Source organism: Corvus cornix, chromosome 3, assembly GCF_000738735.6.
Source record: "Corvus cornix cornix isolate S_Up_H32 chromosome 3, ASM73873v5, whole genome shotgun sequence".
NCBI lineage: Eukaryota > Metazoa > Chordata > Aves > Passeriformes > Corvidae > Corvus > Corvus cornix.
The window spans coordinates 13351455-13374047 of NC_047056.1; the positions used below are offsets into that span (position 1 = coordinate 13351455).

At 46.3% G+C, this 22593-nt stretch overlaps 1 protein-coding gene across 6 annotated transcripts in view; it reads left to right on the forward strand.

The window, feature by feature from the left end:
- STUM (stum, mechanosensory transduction mediator homolog) overlaps positions 1-22593 on the forward strand; it is a 48664-nt gene that overhangs the window by 15563 nt on the left and 10508 nt on the right. For all 6 annotated transcript variants that reach the window (XM_039569411.1, XM_039569409.1, XM_039569410.1 and 3 more), the window contains exon 2: positions 18135-18314. In XM_039569411.1, coding sequence (XP_039425345.1) covers positions 18135-18314 — 180 coding nt within the window. The remainder of the gene's footprint in view (positions 1-18134; positions 18315-22593) is intronic.

Sequence of the window (22593 nt, forward strand, 5' to 3'; positions counted from 1 at the left end):
ACTGCCTCTCCTCACTTCACCCCAGCCAGCCAGGGTGGTGTCTGGCAGTAATCTCTGGTTGATGTAGAAAGGTTTCCTGTCTCACTCTTCTGACTCCTGGGACATTGACATCTCCATCAGAGACGTGATTGTAGCAATTCTACAAACAGTATCTGTCCCTTGATCTTGGCTGGAGATGACAGCACCTCACATCAAGAAAAAGCAGAGAAAACCATCTGCTAAAAACTCAGTGCAAAGCCATGGTTAAAGCCAAGTTTAAGTTTAGGGGAGCTCTGGAAAGACTTTGCACTGAACCTGCTGTGACACAGATACATGTTCCCTTCTTCTGACTCTGATACAGGTTTATAACCTACACTAGGAAGAGATTAATTGCCTGGCCACTGTTCCTCTTCAGCCTATTAAATTCTAATGTAGCTGCACAGAATAAACACTTGATAGGACGCTACTGGATCAGCTCTGCTTTCCTCAAGTTATAAAAATCCTCATAAAATATCATTAGCATTGCTTAAACAGGAAGAAATATAAATTATGACAGCATGGGAAAGACATTTCAGATGAACATTCCTTAATATCCTGTGAGATACTTATTTTCTGGTCCATACTTGTAATCCTAATCTGTATATTCCACTATAGGCAAAACCCATGGAGGGCAGCAAGGCTTAACTAGGAAAGCCAGAATTTGAGCAACCTGATAGCTCTTTCACTATGGCCTGAGGCATGATTTAGCATGGAATTCCTTGATTTCAGTGGGAATTTGGTGCCTAAATGTTTTCAAAGGTCCATGCTCTGGTTTCTCTGCCTTCCTTCTATCATTCTTCAAAAGAAGGAAGAGAACACTGCCATGTGTAATTACACAGACGTACACAGGGGTATCATTAGCACTTATGAGATGCTAAAATAAAGAGAAGTAGATGAAGTGCTGCTCTTGGTCAGTGTGGACATTAGGACAGAAGAGACAGTATGTTTAAAACAGAGTAAGTAGAAAAATAGACGCAGTTACTTGCATATGTTAAAAATTTTTTTGAAGGATTATAAATAGTTTAGGGCCAGACGTTTGAGAAGGGTAAAAATTATGTTTGTGTTCTCTCCCTGCTGAGCAGTTTGGCTCAGCTGTTAATTTTCACTAACTGGAAAATAAAAAGCACTTTTCTGATAGACTTGTATTGCCTTAATCCCAGATCTAGAAATGAGGTGTTCCACATGGATCCCATGGATGGTCAGACTGTGCCTGCCTTGTCTGATTTGTCACTTGTCTGGCAATGACAAGACTGAACTTTCCCACAGCACCAGACAGGTTCTGCTTTGTGCAGACAGCCAGTGTGTCAGCAAATGCACCAGCACCTTCTCCAGATACTCCTTTCTTCCTCAAGGTATTCTGAGATTCAGGGAATTTCCTACCCCGCGAGTGGTAATTGCACCCCTGTATTGTCATAGTCTTTGACTGACCTTTCTTCTGTGTGTGTTTTGCTCAGTATTAGCTCAATGAGTACTGAGAGGAATTAATCACAATTTTCACTCCATCCAATCCTCTTCCCACCCCGAATCTGGTTTTGCTTTCTGTCAGATAAAACAGTTGAGAAGAGTACAGAGAAAATTGCAAAAGTAAATACAAAGATTTCTAAAAAGTCCTGGGGCTACCTCTAGTTCTTTCAGGTGACACAGTAGGAACTGCCAGGGGAGCACTGCAGCCTTGAGCTCCCTGTGCTTAGTGACCCTTCATGAATCACACATTTAGGCTGGTTTGTTCCACCTACACCCCAGGCCCATCCATGACTCCGATTTTGCCCAGTCACAAGCACCCAGTGCTTTTACTGTGTGCTGAAACTCCTTTTCTACATGAGGAGCATTTTCTGGGTGAGAACTAAAGTGGTCTGCACAACCCTTAGCAACTTCTCATTCAGGAGTTCACCCTGTGCATTTTGAACTTAAACTTCCCTTCTCCCCTGCTGTCCTGTGAACCAACTTGTAGCTTTTCCCTACAAGGAGCTGCTGTAGGACAGTGGTTCCATTTTTAGTGCACAGTGTAATCATTAAGGATGTGAGACCCTACAGTAAACCCTTCTGCTTAGAGTATTGCACTGCCTTAATTCCTTCCCTGTGTCTGAGATAGAGAGGCGTGGTTTGCTGTGGATGACTCTGAGGTCCCAGAGGGGTGGTGGTGCTGTTCCAATCCGTCTCCAAGAGAAGGAGTAAGATGCAGCTGCTCTGTGATGTGGTCTTAGTGCATCAATGTCTTTGGATTTTGCATGGAACAGACATTTTTCTCTGCAAAATACTAACTGTAAAATTTAAGATAACTTTTCATGAGTGCATCTGGGTAAACAAATGCTCCTTTGAATGACAATAACAGGCTTCTGCTATCAGATTGTTCTGTGTAGCACGGCTAAAAATAAATGCTTATTTATTTTCATTGCAGGCACAATAAAAGATGGCAGAATAGCTCTAATGTGTTGGATTGCTGCTTCTGTACAGTACTGTACTAGAAATCTCATTTTGTAAAATGTGAGGGAAGGAAAAGTGCTACATTTTTAATCACTAAAATTAAAAGAAAAATGAATTATTTTAGCTAGAAACGTGGGGTAATTTAATGCTTAAGTGTAGGAAGTTATAACGACTGTAGAAATACACTTCAGACACCTGTAGGGATTAGCATAGACGAGTAAGGAATTCCTAAGTAGGAGGAGAACATTGAGGTGTGTAGCAGCACATCAATGTCCGTGCTTACAGAGCACACAGGAGAGCCCCTGTTTTGAGGAGGGGTGTGGGAAGGAGCACTTTTACTGAATTTTGGGCAGGAGAAAGTATTGCTGCCGGTCTTTTTGGTAGTCAGAGCTGCAGGCACCTACGTGTGCAAGAAAAGCATCTGACCTATTGATTAGTCTTAAATAAATAAAAAACAAAATGACACAACAATGGGTTAACTGATGAAGCCTTTATAGATTCCTAATATGGATTTTAACTACAGAAATAAATTGTTACAGCGAGTTACCTTGTGTCACACAGGATCTAGAAAAAATTCGAGGTTCAGATTCAAGGTAGGGGGTTTGTGTTGCAAGATGTCTGTAAATGAAAACAGTAACAGGTTTTCACCAGCTCTGAAAGCAAAGTCTTAGAGGGAAAAGCATTTGACGTGGCATGTGAAAGGGAACTCTGGCTAGAGAGTAGGTGAATATAAGAAAGGAAAAAACATTTGACTTTATGAGAGAGAGAAAAAAGAAATAGTAGTTGGAGCGACCTGAGTGCATGGGAAAAGGAAAGGGAGGAATTAAATATATTATCCTCCTTTTCTATTTACTTGCAAGCCAGATTGATGGAGAGGTGGTTGGTGGTGTCATCATTAAGAACCATTCACTGTGCAAAGAAATGGAGTTTGATTTTGCCATCCTCATTAAGAGGAGAGGATGTCCAAGCAGAGAAACCAGAAAGAGTGGGCAGGATGTGGGAGAAGTGTCCTAAAGAGATGCAGGAGTGGAGTCACTGGCATAGAAATGGAGATGGCACACGAAGGCTTGAGTGCAGGTGAAGTTTAAAGAGGGCATGGTATGGAGGGAGCAGAAAACAGGGGGAAGGGAGTTGCAGAGGCTGAGTCAGCGCCTCTGTGAAACAGGAGAAGGATGGTAACAAAGAGTGAGAGATGCTGAGGACATGGTAGGAGACAGAAGTGAGGCAGATGGCAAGATGCCAGAGAGCCCTAGTGCAGACCAGAGCCAGGAACCAGAAACACTGCACATGGAGCACATGTCCTGACACTCATCCAGACTCTTTGCAGACCTCGGGAGAACTATTTCAGCAGAGAGGACAGAAACCTCATTTGTGAAAGAAGGGAAATTGAGCCAATGTTGCAACACTTCCAAGATAAAGCAAGGGAGGAAGGAAGTTGGTTAGGGGAGCTGGAGAGACAAGAGAAGCTGCATGACTGACACAGCTCTGGAGAGGTAGGAGACTTGCAAGAGACCTTTTTCTGTAGTGGGGTAAAGTGCCAATCTCCCCTTAGTTTCAGCTGTGCGGTCCCATAAACCGAATTCACATTGTAGTGTGAATGCTGATACAGTGAATCCAGGTGGGATAATGAGCTTAAACCACACCTGGCCATTAGAAGCTGGAGAGTCACAGGAGCTGGATAATGAGTCTCCCAGCTGTAGAGCTTCTGGGCACAAGGCAAGCCCAAAGAGCTGCCATCATCACCAGGCACTGTGGTCCTGCTCATCTGGGGAGCAAGGAGAGCAACACCATCTGCTGAGCAGAGCATCAGATGTATGGTCCTCATACAGCTCAACAGACTTGCTAAAAAAGTTAGGAAAGTACACATATGCATATAGAATCAATTTTCTTCCATTTCTAATTCTGCTTAAGGAAGCATCCATGCTATTCATGTTACCCATGTTTGAATTTGACTTATCAACCTCATACCAAGCAGCAGGCATATGCTGTTTGCCAGGGCCTGTTACTGTTATTCAGAAGTACTGTCCTCCTGCAGTTTGCACTTCAGAATTGCTGCCAAGATCAGGTTAGACCTGGTGAACCAAATTAATCCCCAGTGTAATTCTGGCAGTCAGTGGATTTACATCAGGGATGAATCTGGGTCCAGCATAGATGTCTTTTTTGGCAGAAGGAAAAGTAAAACAACAGAGGAATGAATAAAGGTTAGATGGATGATCCCTCAGTTGTGCCTTGGCTTCTTGAAGGAAGTGTTTTCTTTCTATGCCCACTCCTTCTTTCCAAGGGAATGAATTCCTCAGCTTTCCATGCTGCTTGTTCCAGAGTCCTGGACTGGGGGAGCCATGCAAGGTGCAAAACGCAGCCCTTGGTGAGTGGGAGGTTATGAAGCTTTTTGAGCTGCTCCAGAGAGCCGCAGTACACAGTTCCCCACCCAAAAAAGGGAGGAGTAGCTTTGGGGATGTTCAAGAACTGCATAAAGAGCTCTTAGGCACAGGGAGAGTCTTGTGGGGTGCAAACACCGCCTCCCACTTGAAGGTCCTGCCCCTGGCTGGCACACAAGTGGCAAATGTGAATTCTGTTTCCTCTGCAGGACTGGTACTCCCCAAAAACCAGCCTTGCTTAGAAAATACCATAAAAAACTGACCCTAGTGAATTCCAGTTAGTCTAATTGGAGGACCTAGAGAAGCAGAGAAACAACATCTTTGTTTAGGTTGTGAAGTCTTGCGTTGCAGTGTCAGGTGTTACAGTTGGTCTGCTGCCCCCAGTGTGACTTCTGGAAAGGACATTTAAAAGTCTGAATCTCAGCTGCACCTTTTGACACTAAGTGCTTCCAGCAGCCCTGCATAGGAGTGTTGTACATGTTACCATTGTCCCCAGCGTCATTGTAAACTATTCCACATCAGAATTTAAAAAAAGAGGAGCAGGATGAAATCATGTTCATTTCGAGTTTCTCTGTACAACATTTTTTCCTGGTACACCTCACTCCAGATAAGTCTCCTCTAGCCTCTGCAAAATGAGGTCCTTGAGTCATTGTACATTAGAGGTATTACTTTCATATTTTACTCAAAATCATTATGGGCTCTATTGTGATGCTGGGAGCTCAGTGCTTCGTGATATCTACAAAGAAATACATATGAATTTTTGTCTAATGCTGACCAGTAGCTAGTTGGCAGAGATTGGAAAGTATTTGGTAAAGGGAATATCTGTCCTTTGACAGAAATAGGTATAAATCAAATGCTATTTTCTGCAAACTGGGAACACAAGAGCTCCTAGTGATGGGGGGGAGAGGGGGGCATTCAGATGAAAAGACGATGTATAAAATCTCACAAGCACATTTACAGGGCTGTGCCTCTGCAGGCCTTGCTGGATACATCCCAGCTGGCCAAGAGGCATTAACTGTTTGTGGATAACCTGGCACCTGAACATGACCCAGTACTCATCTATGTTTGTGACCTGCTCAGCTAAGCTGTGGCATTTCCTTTAGCTTTGCTCTCAGACAGAAGAGGACTAGTCCCTGCAGAAATGATGATTTAATCCATGTAAATATTTCTTCTAAAGAAGGACCCCACTTCTGCACAGAGCAGTATTTCCCTTTGGTACGAAAGCATCTCCCCTGAGAGGCTGGCTGAGCTGTTTGACAGGAGCATGCACGGCTCAGGGGAGTGACTTGAAGTTCACCTGTTTTGGTGTGATCAGCAACTCACCAGCAAGTTTTCTGATTGCTGTGAGAGAGTAATTGCACTTGACATTTTAGAACCAGAGCAGCTTTTCAAAAATAAATTGAGCAGTCATGAAGAGGCCTGTGTTCAAGAGCTGTCAGACGTGGTGGCAGAAGGACGCGGCTCTGGGAAAAGAACCAGAGAGATCAGCTAAGCCTTGTGTGGAGTAGTTAAAGTTACTGAAATACCACAGAATGGCTGGGACTGGAAGAGGCTTCTGCAGGTCACTTAGTCCTTTCTCCAAGTGGGTTAAAGGAGAGCAGGTTGCTCAGGTCCTCATCCACAACATCACAGGACATCTGCTGATGCTGACACATGCACTAGCCTCCATAATAGCCACATTTTCTCATTCCTAATAAGAAATCTTCCTTTTAGAAAACTGTTCTATCTGGGCTGGATTAATTTGTCTTGGCTGGTACTCATATTCACAGAATCTGTAGAGTCAGGGGTCACCCTAGCCTGCACTATTTATGGAGCCTGGGCTGGGGTGATGTCAGGCACAAGGTACCACAGCTCATTTCTCGGCTGCCAAAAGAGATTTGCTGTTGTTGGTCTCCATGGAACCTTTTCAAGGGGAGCCAGAATGGCTCTGGAAGACTCCAGAGCTTGTCCAAGGAACAAGACTGGTCATGTGTAGAGGCTCACTCTGGCTTTGTGCTTCAACTCTAGAATTACAGCACCCTCACCAAAGAGGCCATGGGTTGCTGCAGCCCAGCTCTGTGTGGATCCTTGTCCTCCTCATCCCACACTGCTCCATCACGTTTGAATCTGCTGATCAGGGATGGTAATGTGGGAAGTTCCACTTTAGAGCAATGCAAAAGCTGCATGTAGTGTTGAAAATGTTCCCTAATGGTTCTGCTGAATAGGATAAAACATCTTGGTATTCTCAATCAAGTAAACGACCATGAAATGAGATTTTTGTTCATGAACTGTCTGAATCACCTGAAGGTACCAAAGCCAAACTTAGAGTGTAAAGCACCATCTCCTAAGTATTTTGGATGCTATGTACCTGAGCAAAACAGCAATGGCTTCAGTAGGTAAAGTGCTTTACCTTTCATTTAAGAATAGTGGTTTTATGAAAAGTGTCCTTTAAAAGCAAGACCCCATCACTATTTGAATAATGGTAGCACTGAACAGAACAACAAGGATATAGCCCCACCAGGCTAGACAGTAAATTTCCTGACAGACTATCTAAAAAACACCTTAATAATGTTACTTTGGCATTATGAGAATAGAGTTACAGCTTCCAAATTACTTAGCAAGCAGCTGTAAATCCAGGATGGAGTTCTGGTCTCACAAATCATATTCCAGACTCCTGGGTACAGCACCACATCACTTAGCTACAGAGTGCAATTCTCTTACGTCCTGTTTGTCCCTGCCTGAGACACTTTGGCTCATAAAATGCGTGCACTGAGTTTTTTGGATTAAGAAATAAAAAAAGAAAAGGTATTTTTGTTAGTCTCCTGCACACTTATCACTGCAGATCTCCGAACATTTATGTCACTTTTGTTTTACATTCCTCTAGTCCTTAAAAGATAGCTTGTACTTTAGGGTGATTTTGGAGGCTGGTGTAATTTATTACAGTGCCATTTCAGCTGCCTTGTTCAGTAGAATAACCTCTAATTGCTCTGCATCCCCATCTAACTTTCTAATAAGATTAATACTGTCTTGTGTCTTGGTAGTCCCTAATTAACATGATTTGTCTTCACAGTTAAGGGCTCCAGGGCATCGCAGCGAGCTCAGAGTCCCTGCTCAGTGAAGTAGTTAATCCATCCTTCCATGAGCAGAGCAGATGCTGTCAGGGAGCTTCAAAGGGCTGAATTTGTTGCAAGGCATTGATGAGAGAGACAGGGGAGGCAGCGCAGCTGCAGACCTCGCCTGGAGCTGTGGCTGCTGGGCTGGATCATCCAGGCAGGGCTGGAGGGAGGGGGTCCTGCGCTGCCCCTGGCCTGCTGCTTTTGTTCTGCTCAATTGAGCTCCCCGAGGTGGGCGCTAATGGCACTTAATTAACCTGTGCGAGGGCAGAGGCAGGAAGACGAGCGAGCATTTGATGTGACTTCAGCCAGTAGCCCTTAAACTCGTGTGGGAGCTGGAGGATCATGCGCGCCCTCCTCCCGCTCTGTGCCTGACACGGAAGAGCTTTCCCTGGCACAGACAGTTAAGAATAAACTTCGGTTTGTCACTGTATAATTGGCAAGAGCCTTTGTGAAAGCTCATAAGAATCCATAGCCTTTTCCTCATCATTTTTCTGCTATTACACAGCTTTTACTTCCACCATCCTTTAGAAACTGGAGGTATCAAAGCCAGAAAGCTTTTCTTGCAGGAGGTTTCATGGCCTCTCTGAAAGGAGGAGGGGCTCTCCCCAGACATTCTGCTGTTGAAGCTTCCAGGTTTGCCAGGTTTGGGTGAAAACTCACATTCAAATTATTTCTGTATCAACAGCACAGAACAGAATGGCTTGAGATTTGTTTCTGGATGTACATTAGGAAAACAGAAAATTAATTTCTGTGGATAGGATCAGAGTCTTAAAGAGAGTCTTAAGAAACAAGAGATGGTTTAGTGGACAGTTATTTCTGGCTCCTTGGTTCCTCTCTCATTTAGGTCCCAGGCTCCTGCAATGGGTGGGTGCAGAGCAGCCTGGGACTGGGACTAGGAGAGCTATGGCAGAGCATCCAAGCTGGTGTTCCTGGCAGCAGGAGAAGGGAACACAAGGTGGGATAAGTACCTGGTTTAACAATAGGCAGTATAAATACAGAAAGTTCTGCATGGCAGGAGACAATAGAGAGAAACCAGCAGTAGAGCTGATTCCATGAAACAGAGCTTTTAAATTGCTGATAAAATTACAGAGCAGCAGGAATGAGTCCACTTAGATCAGATGAGCTCTGAGCAAAGTGCCCTGTGCTGTAAACAGCAGTCATGCCTTTTGTTCTCCCTGATGTTTGTTATAATTGGAAGCCAATTGCATTATTTCTCTGAATGCTGGCATACTTAATAAGGATGCAAATTAATTAAAATCCTCCCTCCATTCCATTAGCAAAGAAAAAAAAGCAAGCACTGAGCAGAAGCGAGGCTGCAGTGCCTCGGCTGTTTTCACAGCAGTGCCCCTGTGTCTTGGGGTGACTTTATGATGTGTATCCCATATCACTGCCCTATGCCCAGAAATTAATATTTGTGCCTTTTTATGCCTTTAAACTGAGCCTGAGAGGGGGAAGGGAAAACTGAGCAAAACTTTTTCAAAGCAGTTTGCAGCTTGTTCAAGGTCACACACAGATAGTGACTTTTTCTCCAGCTGCGGCAGGGGAGGGAGGAGGCACCCGGCTTGCGGCTGCCTGGTCAGCTTTTGGCCAGTTGTTCAGTTTCTTTTTCTCCAGAGAGAGACTGAGAGTTGAACTTTTTTTCCTTCCCAGGAATTTCAGATTTTCTCCCTTTTCTACTGGACTGCTTCAATTATCAGAGCATAGCGGGAGGACTTTCCACCGAGCACAGAGGGCCTGGCCCTGGGCCAAGTCCCAGCTCCAAGGAGACCAAAGGGAGGACTCTTAACACTTTGCCAGGTTTTTTCTCCACAGCGAGAGATTTTTATTAGTTAGCATTATTTTCCTTTTCCCGTGTGTTTGTTAAAGAAATCGTTTTTATCTCTTTCACTTTCCTTTGAGGAAAATTTATTTTTTCCTGAACCTGGTGGGGGAGGGGTGGTGACGTGCCTTCTCTCAGGGGATATATTTCTAAATTTGGCCAAACCGGTACAACCTGGCTAGCAGCAGAAGCAGTGACAGGTCATTCAGCCTCCCTGGCTCTTCATTCCCTGTCTAACGTGCAGCTGGGCTGTCACCCACTTTTGATATGACGCAAAATGTCATTGGTGGTTCTGGGACCACATCATTTATCCAAGAGGAGGGAAAAAAACCAGTCTGGGAATCAATTAGGTGCAACTTGCAAAGATAATTCAGCAAGTCCTGGCAGAATTCTGAGGTCTGCTCCACCACCATGGATTATGCAGTGGGGCCTTGCATTTGCTGTTCAGCAGAAATTCTCCAGTCTCAAGTACTTCAAGCACACCCTTAATTTTATGCATCAAGTCAACAGAATTAAACCATAGGACTGGACAACTTCACCCAAGGACTGTGGAATGTCTGGCAGTGGAACAAGCTGTACTTCAATCTCACTATTTATGGGTGGCTGCTTTTAAGTGTTCAAAACATTGCAGTGCTGCAGAGTAAAAATAATTTTGATGGGTCCATGTATAATTAAAGCTTTAGTAAGTCACTTCACCTCCATGCAGCCCCCCACCCCCCCCTGTAATTTAAGATTTTGCTGTGTATTTTTAGCCTTGGAAGCCTGTGAAAGTTTGTTGCAGTCAAGTTTTGAAGTTTTTGTTTTAAAACTCCGCATTTTTAGAAGAGTTAACTTTTTCTAAAGCATTAAAGATGAGAAAAATCTCATTTTTGATGCAAAGGCACTGCTGTCTTACTTGCACGTGGGCTGTCTTCTGTGGAAGTGACATAAACACTGTCAAGTGTGTTCTGACCACATGACACAAACCTGCTAATAACAGAGAGATGCAGAGCTCAGCGCTGGAGCTCCAGCCCGGTGCTGGGACAGCTGGGATCACTCATGGGCACCCAGTGCTTTGGGGCATGCTGGCCATTTTCCACGTGTGTAGGGAAACCAGGGAGCTAATCCTATACACAGCCTGCCTTCTGCAGGCTTGGGAGTTGGAACAGACCCTGTGGAGATGGGGATTGAGGGTGCCAGCTCTCTCTTGTCAAGTGACTTGTATGTTTTCATCCACAGTGAGACCAAAGGGAACGGAGGGAGCCAGAATTCCCTCTGGATGTCCTTCGGATATGGAAGGGGAAAATAAAAACAATGTGCTGGCAGAAGCTAAACAAAACATTTTTAATAGCAGGCCACAGAGGAAAGATTCATGAGTTATTCTCCATGGCAACATCTAGGTTCTGTCACGTTTGCTGCCTCCACTCTCTCCTCCTTCCCTTTCTCCTCTCCCTCTCCTACCCTTCGGCTCCTGCTGTTCCTGCCTGAGTCCTGCCCACACAGCTGTCCACAGGACCTGGCATTTGCAGGCGATGGCTTTGACACCAAGGTGTCATCAGTGTCCCCCCTGGCTGATCTGAATTTGTGGGATTCACATTTTTAATTCTAAGAGGGACCAAAGCAAGCCTCCTGTTGCCTAAGCTGTCCACTGCTCCTGCTCTTCTTACCCCTCAAATTGTTAAAACCACCTACCCACTCTAGCCCCCTTGCACTGTATTTGGAAGGGGCAGACTTCAGTATGGACACTGGAAAGATGAAAAAAGCTTGCCCATGGCTGCTTAATTAGGCTTTAACCTGAGCTTTTAAGATGTTAGTCTAAAACATGCTTATTTCTAGAAAAAAAATTCCAAACCAGGCAATTGCACTCAGCTCTGGCTTACTTCCATGGCTGAAATGAATTACAAGTGGAAGGATGTGGGGGGACACCTAGGCCCTGCTGGTGCTGCAGCACAGTGTTGCATTCTTGCCACCTCCATGTTCTTCATATTTCATAGTATTGCAGAATCATTAAGGTTGGAAAAGACCTTTGGGGTCACCAAGTCCAACCATCAGCTTGCCAAGAGAAACAAGCCTAGCACCCACTAACCAGTGAGGAATTGCAGTGTCAGTGACAGCCTCCATACCCTGCACTGAGCTCCGGCCCAGCCCATAGGAGCAGCAGCACCAGGAGTTCCTCAGTGCTCCCAAGCTGCTCAGGGGGAGAAGGCCCCAGACTCTCCAGCTGGATGCTGTGCTCCAGGAGTGCACCTGTAACCCTGTGGACTGGTTTTCATCTGTTTCTATGAGTGGCACATGGCTTGGTGTCTTCCATTGCTCACTCAGAGTGCCTCTGAGGAAACTGGGTAGGAATTTGCCCCCTGGCAAAGGAGCACAGCTGGCCACGAGCCAGGTACTCAGTAAAGATCAGCTCTGTCAAGAGGACACCCTGCAGCCTCCACACCTCTACTTCTGCTGCAAACCAAAGAGATTCACTGATTGCCCCCTGCCTGCAATCACAGCTCCCTGAGGGAGCCATGGGAAGAGGAGGCATAGTGGAGACCCTGTCAAGAGCCCTGCAACAGCCACAATGGATGACACAGAGGTACCTCAAATGTTTTCCTGAACCAGCCTTTTCTGTTCAGAGAGCTGCAACAAGCTTGGAGAGAAAGCAGTCTTATCTCAGGGGGTTTAGGTGACACACCTGCACTGGCAGGCTCTCTCTCATGCAGCTCAGGCCCCAGTGAGATCCAGCCAGGTGGAGACTGGGGACACTGGTGAGGATTCACACTGGCCAGAATGCTTCCAGGGGGTTTTGCTTTGCATCTGTTTCCTCAAGCAATGACATAAACAATTGTCTGCTTTAGGAAACTTGAGCAGATGGTCATCCCGGGCATTAATGCTTTGCAACTCCATTTTATCACCTTGTTAATGGTGGCCTTTCCACAGCCCAGCTCTACCCACCTAAGCAGAGGGGGGAATGGTGCTGAGCATCAGCAGATGCTGCCTTAGCCCTTCCTTAAGCAAGGTTTTGTAGTTTCCCTCATCATAACCTAAAGGGCTACAGCTGGCATTGGATTGATGCCAAGGATGAGAGGAGGCCTCCAAGCCTGAAACAACTCTTTACAGCTCTAACTAGAGTATTAAAACAAGTTCATGACACTGGGGACCAAGGATGCCTTGACTAACAGATACCATAGCCACTGTTATTCTGAGGCAGTGAGTGCAATCCTTATAACTATTCTTGCACAGCTTTTTCTGACTCATATGAACAAGAACCAGCACATCTCATGAATTTTCAGCACATCCACAATATCTGCCTCACAATACCTACCAGCACTGTTTAATGACAGCTAATAATCACTTTACTTAAGCAAATTCAAAGACATGCACCAGACACGTCCCCACAGAGCGCTCCCCTGGCACATTACACAGGTACAGCTCATCCCCACAAAACACACACTCATTAATTACATCTCCCCACGATGATCCAACAGCCCTGCTCCCACAGACACCTCCAAGTTTGTTCCCATCTTTGCCTGTACCTGCCTCCAGCTGTGTGTCTCCCGCAGCTTTGCTCCAGCCCCTGAGTCGTGACGTGGCCCTGTTTTTCCTCTCTAGGAGCAGGAAAGGTGATACAGTAATACTGCCTTATTTGCTCCCAGCACTACAGGGGAATGTCTTAAATGATCTCCAGGCTTTCAGGAAGAGGAAGGAGTATTTCCCACCCCCTCCCTGGCTCCAGGCTTTTGTAGGGTAGGGATCGTCATCATAGAATCATTATCATCATCTCCACATGCGGCCCCTGATTGCAGTAATTTGGGTTTCTGCTGTTCCTCCACCTGTAGCAGCTCATCAGATGTGATTTCCTTGCAGCAGAGGTGCTTTCTTTTGGGAAGTTTCGGATATCTGGCTGTCAGCAGGAAGCCCACTAAGTTGTCTGCATGCTCAAGTTACTTGCACTTACACTGTGGTCATCAGTGTCCCATCTCCCTCCGGCTCCAACCAGGCTCCCACTTCTGATGTTTCTGGGAAGGTGCCATCACAGCTGGTTCTCCACATGAAATGTGCCAAGCTCCTTGTCTGACTAAAGCTCTTGCAGGAGTGCCCAGGATAGGCTTTCTTGTAAAAACAGGAGAGAAAAACTTATTTCATACAGTTTAAGGTATTCCATGACACACAGCCCCTGCTGCTCTCAGATAGCACAGAGGAAACTGTGCAGGACAGGCCATGGTCTCCACCTCATGCCTTTCTCCACTCTGGATGAGTGGCTCAAACAGTAAGGAACCAGGGGAGCCCTCTCCAGGGTGTGAGGTTTTGCTCTAAAAGAAAAAAACCCAAACTATCCCTGTCATACTATTTTGGTGTACTCTGTGAGGCAGGGAACCAGCAGGTGAAGGCCCTGGCTGCCAGGGTACCAGCATACACCAGAGAGGGGACTTTATCCTGCATGGCAATGGACCAGAGAGGAGAGAAAGGGTAAAACCCCCTTCTTTGCCCGTTCATTTAACTGTGTTGTTCTGCAGATAACACAGCCCCTCCATGTTCAATGGGTTAAGCTGTTGGAAACAAGCAGCTTTCTATATTTACTAGTGTAATCTAAAAATACCCCAATTGCACTGACAGCCAAAGCAAGCAGAGGCTCTCAGGGGCTCTTTTTCTATCCCAATGCCATGTGGGTGCCCCAGCTGGCTGACACTGCCCCAGGTGAGACGAGTCCAAAGAGCAAAATTGGTGTCACACCCCCTCACAGGCTTGCTGCACATGGTGCCTTCACCCTCTGCCTCCCAGCTGCTCCAGAACAGCAATGCTCAGCTCCCACCCATCCCTCTGCCCAGCCCCTGGTACTTGCTGGCTTCAGGTGCAACAGGGGCTGTACAGTTCAGCCACGTGATTGCAAGGGGCTGAACAAAGACTCACTGAAAACAGGACAGGACATTTTCATCACCTCCCCTGTGTCCCCAAAGAGGCAGTATTAATTCATAATTTAGAGTAATCTGAGATTTCATTGCAGTTTGGGTGTTTTCCACTGGGGAGATAGAAGAAATGCTTACTAAAATTCACTTATGTTATACTGGCATAACTGCGTGGGCATTCAGTTTGTATCTGCTTGTGGAGTTACTGGTTTGTGTCTGCTGGTTGCACTCACAGCCTGAGTCCTTTTTGGACTGCTGATTTATTTAGCCACCATCACCCCAGCGGTTGGCATTCCGGGTTTAGGATTTCCGGGCTCTAGGGATTCAAGTGTCTGAATGCCTGGTCAGGGAGGGAAATGGTTTGGGTGTCCCAGCTCTGAGGCAGCCAGGTGGTATCAGCAGATACAGCTTGTTTGCCTTCCTTCTTCTCCTCCTCCTTCTCTCTACCTCTCCGTTTCCAGATGCAAATAATTCCATATTTGGCAGGGTGTAACCACGATGGCTTCCTAAGGGGAAAACATCTACTTTGACAAAAGCATTTAAGACTCTTACTCCTGCTTCACATTCTCAAGCATATGTGGAGTAGGGGAGAAATGCTTCTATCCTATGCCTGCTGGCATGGCTAAAGTCTTGTATTCAAGAATGCCAGCAAGCTCCCAAAGATTGGCTAATCATAATTAATAACGAAAATGCACTGGTATTGGAAAAATGATTTGGCTCCTGTGAGTAGGAAAGTGGCCTGAAGAGGAATCAGAAGCCAAGGTTCATGAGATTTTAATCCCAGTTTCTGTATCTATTCCCAGTCCAGAGGAGGACACTTAAATGCTTTGTTAGCTTTATTCCTTTCTGAATGGGATTAGACTTTAGCTTAGTCACTGCGGTATTCAGAGCATTAATTGGCTAATTCAGCACCTTGCTCTAATGATGTAAATATCTTAAAAGCTTCACTGGAAGGATTTGAAGCTGTAGTTTAAGAATTATTGCTCATTTATGACCTTTCTTTGTAATACATCTTGGAAGAGTTAAAGGTAAGGCAAGAGGGGAAGATTTTCATTTAAAAAAGAGACAGGCATTTCCATTTGGCAAGATTTGGCATCCTGATGGGAAAACAAAACCACCCAGTCTCTGATCTTGCCTCAATCCATATTTAATCTCAGAGAGTGCTGTAGTGTAATTTTGAAGACAACACTTCCAGGACGCATGAGGGGAAATATTCCAGGCTTCTTTCTGCTTTGAAAAAATACAAAGAAAAAAAAAAGGTGGGTGAAGCAGGGCAGAGATGTCACATAATCCTACGTGGGGGACACAAGAGACATGGAAAACAAAGCCAGAGAGCAAAAGACAGCTATGGAGAGATTTACACAACATCCTTTGGGATTATAATGACTTTCCCTTTCCGCTCTGCAGACCCTTTTCTTTTGGTGGATAAGGGGATGAAACCCTGCCTGTGAAAGCCAGAGGAGGAAGCCCGGGGTGGTCCTCACGCAGAAGATGCTGCCCTTGTCCCCGCCAGTGATGCTGTGCTGTAGGGCTGCCTCCCCCTGCCCCAGCAGCACTCACTCCCTCCCCTCCGTGCCTGCTCCATGCCCAGCTCTGGCATGTGCCACAGGGAGGGGGTGGGAATATGAAATCGGATCCAGACAGCGGTAGGAAGACGAGCAGGGTTTCAAGAGCTGGTGGAGTGTTAGGAAGACGCTAGAATTGAAGCTTGCAGAGGGTGGCAGGATTAAAAATAGGCTGTAGCCAGCCTTCCCCAGCATTTTGGCATCTCAGCTGCCTGTTATCCTTGTGACCCACTGAGGAAGAGGCAGCAAAGGGATTCTCTTTTCCACCACCCTGGCAGCACAGGACAAAATGGTATTTTGCTTCTAACCAGATGGTTCTGCACTCTTGGTCTAATGAGCTTTACTACAAGGGTGTCAACTGAGTGTTTTGTCCTCACCTTCAGTCAAACCAAGGGACTCCCGCCTTCCTCTGAGTTCAACAAGGCACTTGTGTGCACTGAAGATGTGTTCATTCATTCACATCTTACAGGCTGTTTGCAGGCTTCCATCCTTTGAGAGGAAAAAAGGCAGTTTTTATAGAAACCATCAATTTCATTCAATGTATTGAGCAAAGGAAACATTTCACAGAACTATGTTATTCAGTACAATCAACACTGCACCTTGGTACTTAGCAATGCTGCACTTGTTTTTAGAATGATGCCTTAGGTTTTAACTTTTATATTTTTGAAATCCTGTACTGCCCAGTGTGTAACTGAAGTTTCTTGTAGCCTGTTAATTTCTGCTCTCTCATGCTAGGTAGACATAACAAAGCCTCTCTGGGCCTGTTCTCCAAGGACACTCAGACTGTCCTAGGCCCAAAAAGTATAAACCAAAAAACCTCTAAAGGGGGGAATTACATCATTAACTGAAGCTTTAATTGGAGAATTAACCCTGCTATGCAAATGAACCAAACTTATAAAAGTGTGAAGAACTCGTGACCTGTTGTCCATCCTGGGGTCCATCTTGGCAGTAGCCTCTGGCTCCCCAGGGTGTACCTTTGAAGGCCTTTCAGATAAATACCTACCTTTACTCCCTTACTCCTGTCTAGTCTCTGTGCTCAGGTGGCCTCTCAAGGCATCAAGAAAAGCCCAAAGACAATTCATAATGCTAAGAGGTGATGAAATCCATACTTAGATGAGGTGCCTGAACCTCCTGGTCGACAGCTCATATTTTATAGGAGCCAGGAACAGTTTCTTCTGCTCTTTACCCATATTGTGTATTTCTGTATGTTGCCTGGGGCTTCCCTGAGCTGTGAGTTTCAGCCAGCCATGAGCACACCACATCAGCTAAAAGTAAAAAACCTGCCTTGTCCAATGGCATAAATTTAGGAAGAATCTTTGTGAAAGGCTGCTGTGGTGTAGTTTTTTTCCCCCCAACTTTAACTTTCATGCATCAACAAACTCCTTCATCTGAAACATTTCAGGAAGTCTGAAGTGTGTCTGCAAGATTTCTAAGTTGGTCTCAAGCAGAGCCAAGGGCTGCCACACCAGATCCTCTGGCTCCAGCACTTTAAGAAGTTCAGCTTCCTAAAGTTCTTGGTTAAAACATGCCCTCAGGTAGCAGCTTGTGATTGGGAAAAGCACCGTGCAAAAATGCAGTGCCACTCCTTTTTGTGTGTGTCTGCTCCTTCTAGAGCAGTATTTGTGAATTCTAGAGCAGACTGCCAAACCTTTAGAGATTTCTAGAGCCAGTCCTGCAACTCTGGGTTCAATTTTCCTTTTTAGAGCTGCTGTGTAGTGTTTCTCCCCAGGGGAGAGCCACCAGGCAGAACAAAGGTATTTCCACAGACACACAGCACTCCCTTGTAGTGCATAAATGGTTACTGTCAGGTGGGGAGGGAAGGAGCCAAAACCCAAAGAGTGCTTTTTCCACCCTGGTGTTCAAGTACGGGAAGTGAGATGCTACGAGGGGAGCAGGTCTAAGGGGAGGGATCTGGCAGGAGGCCGTGGCTCTCAGTGGGTGTTGTGCTGCTGCTCTCTCCCCAGGAACGTTCGTGTCGGCGTTCACGGTGCTGTGTGGGGCCCGCACTGACCTCCCTGACCGGCACATGTGCTGTGTCTTCTGGCTGAACATCGCTGCTGCCCTCATCCAGATCCTGACGGCCATCGTCATGGTCGGCTGGATCATGAGCATATTTTGGGGCATGGACATGGTCATTCTTGCAAGTAAGTACAGTGCACTCGCCCTCCTGACTTCTCCTCTCCGTGCCCGTGTTGCTGGGTCCCAGATAATGTCCCTGCAAGCCACTGGGCTGCACTGTAGGGAAGAAGAGCCACAGGATGGGCTCTGCAAGTCCATGAGAAACACAGTAGGCAGAGAAATTGCTAGGAGGCAGTAGGAATGGGCCCTGTGACATTTCTGGGAGAGCCTCCCATCCTACCACATGGGTCAAGAACTTCCCTTTATGAAATGAAGTGTGGAGGAAGGGGGAGCACTGTGAACTCTGCTGTCTGGAGCCTTGTCTGCCGTGGTCACATCCATTTGAACAAGAAAGCCCTTTCTCCCTTGCAACTCTGGCTGCAAATCTGTGGTTAGTGAGACGTTTCTGCTAGGCTGGTTCTGCTCCCAGGGCCAGTTGTCCCCAAAAAAGCCCTGGGGATTCTCCTGGACCCTCCCCTTCCTCCCCAGGATACATTTACCCAATGTTCTGTTTTGTTTTTTTTCATGTCTCAGACCATATTCTTAGGCTGAGCCAGCAGGCAGCAGAAGCTGCTCCTAGCAAGACTACCCATACACCCTTGGAGTTGACTAAAACATAAGCCTAAGGAAAGAAGAATCCTTTTTAAAATTTGCATAATTTAAGTCCCCAGTTAGTAGATATTACTGACCCAGAATACAGTAACTTTTATCTGGTAGAGGCTTTCACTGGTGTAAAAGTTGTATCATACCTCCTGTATCCTGGTGCAGAGGATTGAGGTGACAGCCTCACCTCACCTCCAAAGCCAGAAGCACACAGAGCTCAGGGTGCTGGTGGCATCTGCAAAACCCCACTCCCTTTCCAGAGGCTGTCAGAGGCCGGTGGGAAAGCCCTCAAACCAAACAGGTCTGAGATCTTTCAGGCCGACAGGACAGGCAGTTCCCAAAGCAAGCCTTTCTCCCAGAGACCATCTTACCAGCAGCTCTGGCCTTTTGGTTTGAAGGGGCTCCACTTTGTCATCTCTGCTGGTGACATCTGTGGCTGCATGACAGAAGGGGAGAGAGGATCTCAGGGAGTTGCCAGGAACCTGCCTAAAGACAAAATGGATGAAATTGAAAAAAACAAAAAGCAGGAAACCAGTCCACATTTTCAGCTGCCAACCCAAGGGGTTAAACCCTCTCACCAAACCACCTGCTAATTTCTGAGCCAGCTTCAGTTAGGGCAGTCCTCATGCAGAGCAAACGATGGATATTAAAAACCTCAACATGTGCAAAGTAAAAGCTTTCCTCGGGATGAAGGCATTATTGCTCTTTGCTTTACCCTGGAAAATCACCTGCCACGTTTCCTTCCAGATGTACCTGCAGAGCAGGTGATTTCTGAGGCTAAATTGTGAATTGGTATACATGTGTGATGTGTCCTTAAGAATCTGCTGGATTTGTGTGTAATCCCATAACTGCGTGTTCATAATCATAAGCTCTTCTGCTCTTCCTCTGCGGGGCAGCCCCCGTGTGCGGTTTGCTGTCTGGCAGAACCCCATTCTGCAGGGGTGGGGAGAGTCAGGAAAGCATCTGTCCTGATAAAGAACCACCACTGAAACTGTGACCTGCTTTGCTCCAAAGCCCTGCTCTCCAGCTGGAGGGGTTGGCACTTAGGAGGGTCTTACTGGAGGTTCTGCTCCACCTTCACTGTTGAGGAAAACCACACAGCTTGGAAGTATCTCCCAAACACTCTTTCCCACATCTGGCTGGATTCCACCAGCCTGGGAGTCAGAGGATGGATGAGCAGCATGTGGTGGGAATGCTCAATCAAGAGGTCCCCAAGCACAGCAGCAGTATTTCATCCCTCTGGTGGTAGTAGAGAGTGGCAAGAGGAACCAACATGTCTTATGTTTCACCAGCAGCATCTGACGAGTTGCAGCCCTTGGGATTTTCTTTCCATCTCATTAAATAGCTGCTTTTAAGTTTACATGCCATGCAGAGAAAGTAGTGGGTAAATAAGGCAGCTCTTGGTTGATGGAGAATAAAAGAAAAAACTCAATTGAGACAAGGAGTAAAGTGATCGGTTGCTCTTAGGTGGATCAAACAGCCCTGTCAGACCCAAAGTGGTTCTTGTTATCATGCTAAAAATAAAATAATAACTTAAGAAGGAAACCATGTTTCAAATTCAAGAAATAAGACATTTCATTTAAGAACACTGCCAGGAAACAGTTTGCCTTGGCTGGGTTTTGTTTGCATGCAAACCATTGGAGGCACTGGACAGAAATCGTATACCATCGCAACTTAAATCTGTGTGCAGATGGGAAATAGTTAACAAAATGTGAAAATACTGCCCACCTCTAGTCCCCTTGCCTTGAAGTGGTTGATCCCATGTGTCCCTGTGAGGGTGCCATGCTATTTGGATGGGCTAGAGGCAGAACACAGAGGATGCTGTCTAAGCTGGTGAGGGCTGGCAGTGAGGAGGAAGGTGGGAAGCAGCCAAGGGTTGGAGACTCTGCTCGGACTTTCCCTAAGTGATAAGTACATTGCTCCCTGGATCTGGGCCTCTCTGTTAGCTGGTAGAGAGCTGGGAGGGAGTTAGAACCACAGAATCATAAAATCACTGAGGTTGAAAAAAACCTCCAAAATCATTGAGTCTGAGTCTTAAGCCATCACCATCGTGTCCACCACTGAACCATGTCCCCAAGTGCCACATCCACATGCCTTTTGAACGGGAGCCTTGTTGCAACTTTTCATCTTCTAGTGCTATTTCCCAGGCATGGAAAGGGGGAGTCTGCTCTGAAGATAATGGCATACTGTCCTTAATGAGGGAACAAGGAGAAGAATTATAGGCCAATCAGGTATACTTCAATTACTGGAAGAAGTAATCAAGTAAGTGACTCACATGCATTTAGAAAATAAAATACAAAAATAAAAAACCCCCACAAAGTCACTGCAGGTTTGTCCAGAGCGAGCTGTGTCAGGCTGGCTTGATTCCCTTTGGTGGCAGAGGAATTAATTTTGTGTGAGGTGGCAGCAGTCAGCCATCCCTAACCTTCAGATGCTGACCCCGTCTCGCACAGCGTTCCTACCAGCAAGCCAGGGGGACGTGGCCTGCGTGAAAATGTGCTTGAGAACTGTCCTCTAAATGGATTTTCCTGACCTGGGAAGAGATAAAGAGAGGTGTGTTGAAAGGTCCCTCCTGAATCCAGCTCTGCTCAGTATTTTCATTTGTGGCTTGAGGATGGACTGGAGGAGAGGCTCCCCAGCTGCACACCAGTGCTGGACAGTGCCCGGATCCACGCAAATCAAAGAAATGGTCTGGAAAGAGTAAGCGCTGCTCAGCAGGGACAAGCCCAAGACTCTACGGAAGGATTAATTGACTGCATAAATACACACTAGGGAACAACTTGTTTTTCAGGGAAGGATGTGGTGGCTGCAGTGAGTCACAAGTGGCACAGGGGGAACATTGCTACGGAGGGAACAAACACCACACAGGCAGGTGGGAGCAGAGCTTGTAGGGCTTTCACTGATCCCATCACCTTTCTCTGCATGCATAAAGCTGTGGTGAGGCTTGTGGCCAACTTTGGAGGCTGTACTTCAAGTGGAAAACCTGGAGAGAGTCCAGAGAACTGTAAGACAGTAGGCGTGTTGGTGATGAAGGTGTTCAGTGGGCTAGTCAATGTGAGAGGGCAGCAGTTCAGCCTAAGACAGACTTAAATAACACCAGGAAGGACCTGTGTGGAAATTAGAAGACATTTTTCCTCCAGTTAGGTCAAAGTGCTGCAGAGGTGGCATGGCAAGATCTGCTCTCTCTGTCCCTGGAAGACCCCAAGAGTGGGTAGACCTGTGTCTGTCAGGGACAAGCAAGAGACCGACTGACCTGGGGGGTCCTGTCCAACCCTCATCTCCTCTAAGGTGCACTTTAGCAGCATAATATCCCAGAAGGAAAGTAAATTGAATGCAGTTTTGCTGTCACTGTTAATTACTTTTGGCAGCACCACAGCACAGGGTATTTTCTCTGCTAATTTAAACGAACTGCCAGCTGGCCCCGTTGGACACCACAGATATCTTCCTTAAGCGGCCATATGGCTTTGGGAACAGTCCTCTGCTGTACCTGCTGTCTGAAGGCAAAGGTAGAATTACAAAGGAGCATTTAATTCTTTTGCCAAAAAATGTCTGGGCAGCGCTGCTGCACTGTGCTCTCCTCAAAGCCCTCCTCAAAGCCCTCCCTCTGCGGGGATGATGCACAGAGCTGAGGCAAACCAGAGCTAATTAGCTGGCCAAGGCCAACTGGAAAATGAGCCTCCTAAGGCTTTCCAGGCAAAGCTC